At 49.7% G+C, this 13,228-nt stretch overlaps 1 protein-coding gene across 1 annotated transcript; it reads left to right on the forward strand.

Moving 5' to 3' along the window:
* Positions 1 to 6,871: 6,871 nt before the first annotated feature.
* On the forward strand, positions 6,872 to 10,209 carry klf1-0 (Zinc finger protein klf1; the record flags this gene model as incomplete). The annotated part of the gene is made up of 6 exons (XM_036644886.1): positions 6,872 to 7,354; positions 7,403 to 7,428; positions 7,480 to 7,584; positions 7,633 to 8,830; positions 8,879 to 8,998; positions 9,127 to 10,209. 6 exons carry the CDS (start codon positions 6,872 to 6,874, stop codon positions 10,207 to 10,209), a joined length of 3,015 nt encoding a protein of 1,004 aa, XP_036489446.1.
* Positions 10,210 to 13,228: the final 3,019 nt, after the last annotated feature.

Genomic DNA, 13,228 nt, shown 5'->3' on the forward strand with positions numbered 1-13,228 from the left:
AGCCGTTAGCCGCGTTGACCGGTCTTGTCTTTCGCTGGTGGAGGATGATGGATGACAGGTGACGGCTAACCGCCTCGTTTTTTTTTGGTCTTCTTTCCTTTTCGCTCTCGTTATTGCAAATACCAAAATGAGTTATTGCAGGGATCCCACGGCGTCCACGGAGCTGCGGAGAGCGAACAGCGGACAGCTCAGCTGAAAAGCTTTACCTCACAATTATCGAACCATGAGTCGAGCAGGAGGTGGTAACGGAAATCCAGCTTTGAAGCGGCACAGCATGCACCGCACAGCTGTGTTGTTGGAGCTGATGCATTGCCTGGAAACGGCCGGTGATATCGCGATGTGATGCGATGTGATGCGAGTGCCACTGCAAGGTACCATCGAAGGAATATGCGCCCGCGGCAAGGCATTTCCTTTCTTCAGTTCGCATTCGTCCTTCTTACCGCCGTCAATCTTCAGCAAGATGAGGCCAGAAACAGAAAATGCACCACCAGGTCCGGGTCGGATGATCCTTCCCGTGCGCGTTATCGATACACCTCACCTCCTTCCTTCCTCACGCTGAGGTACCTACCTACCTACCTTACCGGTTGGTGCTCCTTCCTCACTCCGAGGTAAGGTAGGTAGGGTTGGTACCTCAGGTCATCACATCACCAACAGGAAGCGACGTTGTTGGAAACGGACGGGAAGGCACTGCTGATAGGTACCTAGCGAGGGGCTTGGTGCCGGGTCCTGCCTTCCTACCTTAGATGGCCAGATGGCCGAGGCCGGCCCTTTCCAGGTTCTGTTCCTCCTGTTAGACGAGTCAACCTAACGAATTAACGAAGCAACCTGGAAAACTTCAAGGTGCACTGCTCACCCGGAATCCACCCAACGAATAGGATCGGATCACAATCCCTCCGGCAGCGACGGATCCTCCTCCACCTGGTCACCGCACATACGGGCAATCGAGCCTGGGACTTGAATCATTGCCGAGATCATCGGTGCAAATCCTTCCCCCGTCCCGCTGCTTCCCCGCCCTTGGGGGACGATATCCCACCTCGGTCCCAACCTAGAGGCCTGGCCTGTTGTTGGCAAGGTACGGATAGAATTTTTCACACCACCACTCCGGTGTCATTCTTGGTTGAGAGAGGTATCCCTACTAACCATTATTACCTAGTTAGGTTCCAACAACAACAACAAGTTACGACAGTGTACAGTACGATCCAGCTGCATACCTTGGACATTTGCCAACATTTCGCAGTGATCTGCAGGTCCCGAAACTTGAAACAGCCCCCATCACTGCAAATCAACCAACAGGCCGTTTCAACACCAGATATCGCGCATGCAGCACTCTCGGCCGGTCCGGCCCCCAAACCCAATTCGACCCAAAGGCCCGTTCAGGTCTCAACGGCCCCTGATTATTTTGTCCTCCCTCCCGGAGGTCCTGTGCTGGTGGTCCTGGTGGTCCTGGACTGAGATCTACGAATACTCGGCTGGTCGTGGGTCTCAGAGCAAGGGCCGTGGCCGTCCCCCCGTTCCACTGCGAGCCGATATGCCCCGGCCTCCAAAATGCCATGCAGCCGATTCGGACCCCAAGTTGCGACGGCAGACGGCTTTCACCCGCCATCATCACGCACAGAAGATGAAACACTGAAGAATTTCTCCCCCGTGGTCGCATCTCGCTTTCTCCGTTTCCCGCTCCCGTTCCTCCCTTGATTGAAATGCGACCTACCCGGACCCATCCGTCCCTGCAGTCGGTCCAGGCCGTCGGTGTGTGCCCCATTCGGAAACCCCACCTTTTCGTGGTCAGCTCTCGCCAAAAAAGCACTCGTCTTCGTACCTACGCAGTACGGATACCTTACCAAAATCCCTTTTCCTACCGACTTACAATATGATCCTTAAAAGTTTGTTACACCCTCTACCTCAACGCCCAGCCGCCACTAGGCCCAATTAGGCTAGGTTAGCATCTTTTTAGCCCCCCCTACCTCTACTAGCCTCCTATAGGCACTTTTTTCCTCTCACTACTACTACTACCCTTATAATCTTTATGATCTCTATGTTAAAAAAACCACCCTTCTATAGCAAATTTTTCTATTAGTTTACTATAGTAATTACCTAATAGTATTATAATCACTCCTCCCTTTTTTTCTACTTTAAAAAAGCTTAATTTTTCGTTATTTCGTTAAGATAGCATTAAACGCTTAAAAATACTATTTTTTTCACTACTTTTTACCCTTACTAATTACCCTATTTACTTATTTACTTTAACCTTACCCCACTTTTTAAGATAGCCTAAAAATTACCCTAAGAAGTGCTACGCTATATAGCTAGCCTTCAGCTAGCCTCACTAACGCCTAGCCTATTTATTAATATTAATAATACTTACTCTACCCTTCTTAAAGACCTTAATATTAATCTTAATAACTATATTATAGGCTTTAAAGTTAATATTAAGAGTAATAATAACACTATTAAGATTAGTACCTCTAACCTCTCTAAGCGCTTCTTACTAGCTTTAGCCTATTAATCTCTTATTACTAAGGGTAAACTTAAAGCTTTAAGTATAAGTATATATTAGTAACTTATTATTATTAACGATAATAATAATAAGGCCTTTAAATACCTTATTATAGTTACTAAAACTTCTCACCCTCTTTCTTAAGTTAAATAGCTAAATATATATACTTTCTTTACTTAAGCAATCTTTTTTCTAAGACTTTAGTACTAAAATAGAAATAACTAACTTCTTTAACTTATACCTTAATATAGGTATCTTAGAGTATAACCTAACTAATAATAAGGCTACCTTATACCTTACCCCTCCTTCTTAACTATCCTTCTTAGCTAGTATTATTTTAACTAATAAGATTGCTATACTACTAAGCTTATTACCTTCTACTATTAATAGCCCTCTTATTACATATAATTAATATATTATTATTTACTCTCTTTCCCTTTTTACTAGCTTTAGTATTTAAGAGATTACTACTACTATAAAGTTAATAATATAGTAAGTATAATACGCTCTACAGCATAATATTAAGCCTTAGTATGCTAACTATAGCTGTTATGCTATTATTAAGACCTTATAGAAGGATTTATTAAGAGAGTTCCTAGCTTAGTTACTTTATAATAGGATTATACCTTAGCTATAACTTAGTAAATATATCCTAACCCTTATAGCTTATTTAGCTTCTACTTTATACTTTACCTTTATTAATCTTAAAGCTTATTAAGTACTATAACCTATCTCTATCTTCCTACCTAAAAAAAACTATTAATTATACCTTAAATTTACCCTTTATTAAGGCTACTTTATACCTACTAACTAGGAGTATTAGATCTTCTCTAATAAGACCTAATATAACAGTATAGCTACTATAAAAAAGTTTATCACTCTACTACTTAATAAAAATTATTATACCTTCTCTAAGGTATAAACTAAGCTTTATAGCTAAATATTCTAAAGCTACTTTATAAGTAGCTATAAAAGCCTAAGTATTATCTAAGATAAGAAGTAAAGGATTATAACTTTAGCTATATATATTCACTATATACTACTAGTCTTTAAATCTTTTTAGGAGTCTATTAATATATTTATTATTTAGTAGGATAATACTTTATATTATAATACTACTATTATAAAAGCTTAAATATAAGAGAACTTTAGTATTACCTATCTTATTAAATAGCTTACCTAATCCCCTAACTTAAACCTTATTAAATATATCTAATTATAGATAAAGTATTAGATTAATTACTAATACCTTATAAAGCTAACTAGCAAAGTACTATAAGAAGTAATACTAGTAGCTTAAGCTACTATTCTAGTAAACTACCTACTAAAGTTAGTATACTTAATACTTAGTAAGCTAAAGAAGGTTATAGAGTAATAGGGGGGCTTTATTAGATATTAAGCTATATTAGTAGAGCTATTTTTAGGTAGCCAGATCCTATTTTTCATATACAGCTATATTAACACTAAGTAGGGGCTTTAACGCTTCGTGGGGCTTCACCCCTTATCATACGCAATACAATTAGCCTCCCTTTCGCAGAACCAAACACCCAAGTACTACGCTAACAAACTTTCAAGGATTGTATTGTACGCCCATGCCATGTCATGCCCAGACTAAGGCAAGTGTCGTCTTTTAGCGTGTCTCGACGACCAACGACTTCATCTCCCTCGAGATAGCTATGCACTCTACAGCAAATCATCTGCCACACCAACTTGCAACGAGCTGAAAATGTTCGCATCATCCGCGCGCGATACACGCTTTGCGACCGTTTCAAGCAGATTGATCTCGAGATATATCGAGCATCACGAGTTTGCAACTCACTTACAAAAATAGGTTTCCATTTCCGAGTGGTTCGTTCACCTTCGCGCCAATGGGGCCTTTGCTTGGAGCTGCGCCTGAGCCCCTGCTGTCCCCGCTGCGTCGGGGTGGGCTATCCCTGTCATCACCCTGTCCCTCGCCCATGGATGTCTCTCAGCGGGCCGGGCGCTGCATGGCGTTTCTTGATGCTCCCGTCTTGATTGACATTATCAACCAACGGCTCGGTTGCGTTGCTACTACAGTATCTGCATTTTTGGCACCCGTCACTGAGCCTGTCGATGCCCATGGTCTCCGGAAGCCGGAAATCGACAATCAATAAGGAGATTATCGGATTACCAATATGAATCTGAGTCAAAACATGGCTGGCAGGGAATCTGCCTCCGAGGTCCGAACCCCTGAGCCGGGTGGCTCTGCCGACTCTCCTTCAATCCACGGATTCAGGATTCCTCGGTCCTCGGTTCTGACATCATTGTGTCTCTCCCTTTGCGCCGCCGTAACGGAATACCAGACGGTTGGGTGAGTGTGTCCCTCCGCCCGGGAGACGGAAGAGACATAGGTGCCAGAATTACATACATCGCCTCAGCAAGGAGGGGAGGGCTGATTGGTACACAAGCCGCAGGTTGTGTTGCTTATTATGGACGGACGAAGAGTCACAAGACATGCGGCGCTGCTGTGGTTGTGAGCAAAAGCGACATCACGCAGTCAGCCGTCCCCCTCCCCCACCAGCGCGCATAGGTACTCACTCTAACACCGTCACAGACAGATAAGTCTTCAAAGTCACTCGCTCTTGTTTAACGGAAAGGCTGCAACAACAGCAAAACGCTGGTCGTCAAGTCGTCAGTCAGCCGCTGCCTGCTCTGTGCCTCTGTCTAGCAAGTTTTCCACCGGGATCGGTTACATTTCCCTGTGCCCTGTAAAGTCAAAATCCAAAAAGGGCAAGCCAAGTTTGCAGGGGTTGTTGACAGGGACGCCGACTCATGCATGCACTGCAATGACAACGGTTTACTTTACGGTTGAGGCTGCGCCTCACTTCGTCTGACATTTTTTTCTCCCTCTCTCTCTCGCAGCACGTCGCTCAGTGTGTCTCTCTACAAGCAATTCCCCCAGAAAAGACGCACTCACAGCCACGTCTTCCCACCACGGACGCTAGCGGCCGCTACTGTGGGAAACGGAATGACCGCGCTCCATTTGGCGCCGCTATTCCCTCTCGTATCAACACGGTGACGCCATAACCGCATGTCGCTATTCCTGTTCGAGGGACAGCGCTCTCCCTTTTGACAGAATGGCGGCCTTTTTCGCTGTTTTTTCTGCCCCTACTGCCTTACTTTGCAGTACCCAGCATTTCCACCGCCGGCAGGGCCTGTATGTATGGTATTGCTGTCTCTGACATGACAGCACATACCTTATCAAATCTTCAAAAGATCAACATGAACGGGAAATGAGGCGTCTGTCTGGGGTTTCGCCGACATGCGATCGATTCACGATCTTGTCTTGATCTCCCGAGACAGGAGGAGAGACACGGCCAAACAGCTCGAAAGAGGCACCATCACCATGGTTTCATTCCGCGGCTGCTGCATAGCATCCTCATCGTGCCGCGGCTTTTCCGCCCCAGCCCTATACACCATTAACAGACGAGACAGACGAGACGATCCCAGACGCGCTCATTCCGTAGCATCGCGGCAAATTTACACCTAAACTCGGGGAGACGCTGCGTGGGACCCGTGGGACCCCCGTCTACAGTGCCAGCCCGCAGCCTTGGAGGGCTGAGTCGTATGACAGGCATCTGGCAGCTCTACCAATCAACCCGACGCCATATGCAGTGGTGGGCGACCGAACCCCAGCTCGGCCGATACCCTTTCGAAGGAGTACCTTGCATTTTTCGACCTGCCTCCATGTCCAGTGCCCTTCATCACCCATGTCTACCGCTGACAGGGGACTAGAGGCCTCAAGAGAACAGCCTCCTTGAAGAGCTGTCACCCTCCCGCCTCTACTTCTGCTCACGCGCACCTGCATCTGCTCTCTTCTCAATATAGCAATGTCTGGCACCAACAGCACGATCACTATCTTTGTCTCTTTTCTTCGTTCAGTTCCATTGCATATGGGGATCGCTTAGAACCAACTGCTCACAGTTCCAACTCTTGTCTGCAACCTGCACACTTGCACTGCAGACCGGTTCTGCACCTCGACTGACCTCTCACCCTTACCCTGACACCCCGCCTGTTGGTCAGGCTGACAACCAAGAACCGCCCCCCAAAATCTTGCCTTACCGTACCTTACTGCCTATTTCCCCCCAGTTCCCTTAGTGTTAGCCTTCCTTTCTACAACGACGCCCCCCTTCTTCTTGGACCCTGATTGCCTTGCCCCCCCAATTCACACTGCGTCTGGATGTTGGGGGTTGCTGCCATCTCCATTCTCTGCTGCACCTCACGCTCTATTCCCAGGAGAGCACTCAGCTGGGCTGTGTATTACTAAGTTTGGCTCTGTTGCTTGCTCTGCGTCTCCCACTCTGGCCACACAACAGCTCTGCCGACAACACCTCCCAACGGCGGGAATCATAAACCATGGCCAGCCTCCAGGATATCATGAATGTCGATGAGGACCAACTCGACTCCCACACCAATAAGAAGGACCAGCTCCCAACCTCATCAAGCATATATCACCAACCATACCTGGCACCCAGCCCAACATACAACTCGGGTTATGCGACAGGCGGAGACCAAGCAGACAGTTCAGTAACGAAGAAACGAAGTCCTCCAACACGCATCACAAAGTCCTCTACCGGTTCGTCGTCTTCGTCCGGCCGACCATCAACATCTCGTCGACGAAGCAACGTTAGCCCTGAAAACATGGACCCTTCGCAGTATGGATACGGCTATGGTGGGCCGTCTGGAGGCCACGATCCTTCCGGCGCGCCCTCGAGACCCTTCAGCAATACGCCTCCCGGCTCGGATATGCCAGTAAAGTTGACACCGATCACTGGGCGGGTTAGTCGCGCGAAAAAGGGTATGAAGGTTCACACTTGTGATATCTGTCGCCCTCCCAAGGTATGCTACGTCCTCGATCAACTTTCGGCGCATTCTGACTTTGACCAGACCTTTACGCGTGCCGAACACTTGAGGTAAGACATGCCGCGGTGCGTTGGTCACCTCATCAACTGACAAACATCCAGGCGACACCAACTTAGTCACGAAACTCCCCAGTACGCGTGCTCTGTGCCAGGTTGCGACAGGGCGTTTCACCGCAAGGATCTTCTTGAGCGCCATCAGCAACGACAGTATGTTGTCCAGGCGAGGCATTGAAAATTTCTTACTGACTTTCCCAGTGAACTGGAGGGCGACAAGGCGTCAAGAAGCGGAGGCGCAAGTCAGAGCCGACGGACCTCTGCCGGCTCTCTGGAAAGCGGCGTTCGTGGCATGGGGCTCCAGCATCCCGTCCTCGGGTATCCACCGAACGCGTCAACCCCGACTCAAAGTCTCCCGATGACGCCGAGCATGTCGAATCCCGGTGGCTACCAATCGATGAACGCGCCTGACGTGAGCAAGTCCATGTCTCCTCACATGGGCAATGAATATCGCCCCTCGTCCGGAGGTCCTAGTTACGGTGGAGGATACACATTGTCCGGTCAATCCCAACCAGCCATTCTTCAACACTCACCTAATCACGGCTACGATACCACTCCATCGTTTGGCGCTGTCGACTACAGCCAACCTCGAACGACGCCTGAATTCCCTTCCCTGTACCTGCAGACCCATGGACTTGGTATTCAGATGCCTGGTGGCCCCGACGGACTGCCGGACCTCTCCCACGCACAGGACAACGCCGGATGGCCATCGTCGGCTTCCGATAGCACGTACTCAACGCCTTCCGACAACTCTCGCCCCCGCGCACTCTGGCCGACGGCAAGGGCCAATACCGAGTGGTCAAGCAACCTTCTGCCACCTTACAGGGATGCCAGCCTCGACATCACGAATCCCATGTTCTACCAGTTCCCGACTTCACCCCATATCAGCACGCCTCAAGTCTACCCCACGGTGGACGTCTCGATTTCTGGATACTCTGACGAGCAGACGCTCCTCGATCCTCACCAACAACCCCGGTTTACCAATACTGTTCGTAGCCCGACCCCGCCGGTGACGTCGGCATCGGCTCAATCTTCTGAAACTCTAGTCACCCCGTCGACGGCACTACCATCAGACCGGATGATGAACTCACTCGCCTGCCTGGGCCGTCAGAAAGAGGTGGCGTTGGGCCTCCTGGCGGCCCCAGCCCTGATGCAAGGCTCTGTGCCTCTGCCTCCTGCGAATGTCTGCAAAGCCATCCCCAACTACCTCGAGGTCTACTGGGAAAAGGTGCATCCCATCTTCCCAGTCGTACACAGAAGGACCTTTGAGGCCGCAGCGGAGCAGATTGATGTGCTCCGTTGCGCCATGGCTGCAGTCGCTACTCAGTACCTGAGTACTAAGGAGGACCGCATCAGGGGGAATCAATTGCATGAATACGCCTGGCAACAATGCAGACGCGTAGGTCACCATGTCGTTTTCACCAAACATTCCACTAACCATATCCAGTTCCTTCAATGGGATGTGCCTGTCATGCAATCGATTTTGCTATGTGAGTTCTTCGCTCGTTTCCGCGGGAGACGAGCGGCCATCCGGCCATCCAAAGAATTCGAGTCCATCTACTCTAGGGTAAGTCCTCTTCTCTATTGTTCCGTTGTTTGATCTACTTTCTTCTAGCTTTCGCCTTGATTTCTCATTTGGTTTCTTTCTTTGGTTCTCGTGTCTCTCAAAACAACAGCATTCTAAGCCATCTCCAGGTCTCCGACAACTCTGTCATCTTCGCCACAGTCCCCATGTCCGGGCCGAACACAGTCAGATGGCACACCTGGCTCGACACCGAAACCCGCCGCCGCCTCCTGGCCGCCTGCTTCGTTCTGGATACTCACAGCTCCGTCTACCTGGAACAACAACGCGTCCGCGACTACGACATTGCCGCCGACGGCGTTCCTAACATCCCTCTCATCGGCCCTTCCAACGACCTATGGGAAGCCTCCAGCGCCGAGGCCTGGGCTGCAGCCGTTGCCGCAAAGACGGACTCCCGCGACGACCAATCCCTCCTTTCCCTCATCAACCCAGACACCCTCTCCGCCACGAGCATTAACTCACACCTGCCCTTCGACCGCGCCGTCATCCTCGCCTTCGAGACCCTGCTCCTCCCCGCTCGCGACGACGCCACCAAGCTCTCCCACTCAGAGACCGAAATTGCGGAACCAGAGACCTACCGCATGGCAAACATCTTCCCAGACTGCCCCGTCGCAAACACCTACCTCGCCCTGGCCCACACCCCGCTCCACGACCTCCTCGCAGTCTCGGGCGACAGCTGGATCTTTAGCCAAAAGGTCCTCCAGCCAAAGTCCTTTGCGGACCACCAGAAGCGCCTCGCAAAGTGGTGCGACTCAGGCGACGCCGCTGTTGCTGTCGTCTTTGCCTGCCGTGCTCTCCGCGCCTTCACGGAGCATGGCAACTCGGAGCACGACCTCGATGAGGACGACGAGATGGATGTTTGGGAGATGGGCCGCCCAAGAATGTGGAAGGACGACATCTCGGACTATTGGGGCATGTACGTCTGCGCCCTCGTCTGCTGGGCCTACGGACACCGCACTACCCGCGAGAACGCGACCGGAACGGGCGAGGGGGACGAGAGCGCCGCGCTTAGGTGGGTTCGCACCGTGGCCAGCATGCGAGCCAGGGACGTTCTCAAGCTGCGCTCCAAGAAGGATGCCATCGCCACTGTGGGCCTGGTCAGGCGCTGGCTTGACATGGACTGCATCGGCGGACGAAGCCGCTTGTACGTCGACGCAGTCGGCGTGTTGAAGAAGTTGGAGGAGGGCGTCAACTGAAAGTGCTTCTAACGGCCTTTTTCTTTATTCTGTTCCACACTCCCCCCTTTTTTCTTGCATTTGTTGGATTTCGACATGGCACAACAGCACATTGAGCGGTAGCCAGTGGGGGAGGTTAATACCTATTTGCATTGTATACTTATGAATAATGACGGGTTGGGCATTTTCTTATCTCATCTTGTTTTCCTTTTCATCTTCGTTTCACAAACAGCATACAGGGGACGCAGGTACTTGTTGATAGGAGGTGATTCAGTTCAGAGAGGTGGTTTGAGAGAGAAAAGTTGTGCAATGTTGGAGAAAGATACACAGACATGTCGGCGCCGAGGCGTTTGATGAGATGAGAACAAACACACACACACACCATTTTAGACGCATATTTATATACATGGCGGGCTTGTATGGATAGGCACAGTTTTACATCTGTTTGCATGTTACATGATACTCTCAAGATGATTGTGACGGGTGATGGCGGCGACTGAGATCAGTCTGGCTCTTGTTTGTTTGGTCCAGCCCACGGGATGAGATAGATTACTTTCTTGGACCTGAGCGAGCACCTCAGCAGAGAGGATCCTGTGTCACTTGTCTGCTGTGTCGCGCTTCTCCAGGTTCTTGGAGGGGTTACTTGTTCAAGGTCCGCTGGGCGGAAGGGATGTTTGAAGTCAGGGTGGGCGGCTGCGGTGATGCTGAAGTATATATAAAAGGGGACGAGTGCGTAGATGTTAACCCAGCAAGAAATCAATATCGAGGTCGATGGAAGTTCACAGATCAACATTGTATTGTCGTTGCGAGCTACATTCCCCCTGTGGACTGCGGCGATCCGCGGCTGGCATGCATACGGCGTGCTCCCATCCACGCATGGATAAGAGCTTGCAGCGTCGGGCTCTGGCGTCGATGTGTGAGTATTTGAGGAATCAACGTGAGATGAAGGGTCGGGATGGGTCTTGGTGGGAAGTGGTGTACGATTCTGTCGCCCAAGGGGATTCTGGTCTGGGTTGATGGCAAGGGTATAGGACCGGTTGCTTGTAAGCAAATAATAAGAGAAAGGGTTGATTTGTGCTTTTGGATGGTATTCTGGAGGTACAGGTGGTTTATAAATACTCGTCTGTAAAGCGCTGCTTCTCCCGGAGAAGAGAGGCGGAGGTGTGATGGAGACGCTGAGATTATGCTATAAATGAGGACATGGGGTCTCTCCGATACACCACAGGCGATCTAAGTTTCGCTCCATGTAATCGGAATTGCTCGTACTTGATCCACTCCGGTCCCGAGAGCATTAACTCGCCCTTGGAGGGCAACTTCAGCGTTGCCAGGTCCCTGAAATAACAGGAAACGGCTATCGTCTCTGGTTGTCAGTAGTATCTGAGTATGTGTAAGAAAATGAGGTGGCTGGTAACGTAATAGTTGGGCGTAACGGCTTGAGGTTGCGGTTCGTGATGTCGCGAGATAGACGTTGGAGGGGGTTCGTGGCCGTGAGTGTTGCCAGGCGTGGCTTCGAAGTAAGTCCAATCGAACAGAGAATTCATCGTGAGTACATCGCGGCGGCTTGGCACGTTTAAGGGGTGAAGTAAATGCTGTTATATACCCGCTGAAAAAGCCAGTGTCTTTGCTCCGGGGGGAGTCTCTAGATGGGAAGTTTTGTTCGCGTCATGGAATTGGACGTAGGATGCCGAAGGGTATATAAAGAGAATGTGGGCACGTATGATGTCCACCACGCAACAGAATCCAGTGAAATTTGAGCGGGTTTTTTTTTCGCAGATCAATCCTCGTTGCGAGGTGCATTTGCCGTCCTTCGGGTAATGCTCTGGCGGGCGTGCTTCAGGGGTGTAGGTTCGAGTTCTTAGGCATTTGGCTTTTGGGTGTGGTGGCGATGTTTGCGTATCTGGAGCTGTATACGCAAGAAGGAAGGACGGTCGTGGGTTTCGGAGGATATGAGTTCTGTTTCCTGTTGTCGAGGATTCATCTCGGGGCTGTGAACGTGTCCTACTTTGCCCGCGAGTAGATGTTACATAGCTTGTTTCTAAGACGGCAACTTTCCGATAATCAAATTTTCTTGCAGATGGTATGTCAGAGACACGGACGCATGATATATACCCTTTGCAGTGCGAAAATCTGGTTAGGGCAAGACGGCGGCTGGACGATGTAGAGACCTGTGACACTCGTGGTATAAATGAGAAGGACTGATTTTTCGCGCAATAGAAAGGTGCACGCACGAATTATATCCATCTCTTTTGAGAGCGGATACCTCGGTGGTTTCATCTACTAGCACCACGATGAGGACATCCAGTTCGAAGGTGATAATGGCAGTTCCGAGTGTTGCGTAAGTAGGCGGTGGGTGATGATAAGAAATGTCTGTCATCTCTGGCTTTTGGTAACGTTTTGGTTTATGTGAGAATATACTATGGACGAGAGAGATGACTAAAGCTTGCGGAGATAGCTTGAGGTTGCGGACAAGAACATCAGAGTGCCTGCAGATGCGAGTAAGTTCCGGCACACTGCCCCGGTCTTGAAGGAAGGTCGTTCTCGAGTTGATCGGGGGCACATAGGAGTCAACATCTACATCTGTCTCGGAAAATTCCCAATGCCGAAATTGGTTCGGTGTTTTATACCTATTGAAAAAGCCGGTGTCTGCCGCGGGGGGTGGGGGTACTCCCGTGCGACTGACTCCGTTCACATCGTAACGATATGGTCCTGGTGATGTAGAGTCAGATGTGTCTCTTGAGCGGTGGTATATGAATTCATGAGAAATTTAGGTCTTTCAGCTCCTCAAATAAATTTTGGGCGCCTTGGCTTTCAACAGTTTGACAGCTGCGTTGGCCATTCGTTACCTATGAGATGACGGTGGTTAGGGGCTCGATGCTCTATCGGGTTTCGGGGTGTACACATAAACTAGACGCTATTAGTATTCACTGTCTCGGTTCCGTGTATTTGCTAATGCATAATCTCAAGATGCCGAGTTGGTGGTTCGAGTAGGCAAGTGGGTGGTGGTCTCTGGGGTCGAAGACCTTGAACCTTCGCCCATCAG

Source organism: Colletotrichum siamense, assembly GCF_013390195.1.
Source record: "Colletotrichum siamense strain Cg363 chromosome Unknown KSG_Cg363_contig09, whole genome shotgun sequence".
Lineage (NCBI taxonomy): Eukaryota > Fungi > Ascomycota > Sordariomycetes > Glomerellales > Glomerellaceae > Colletotrichum > Colletotrichum siamense.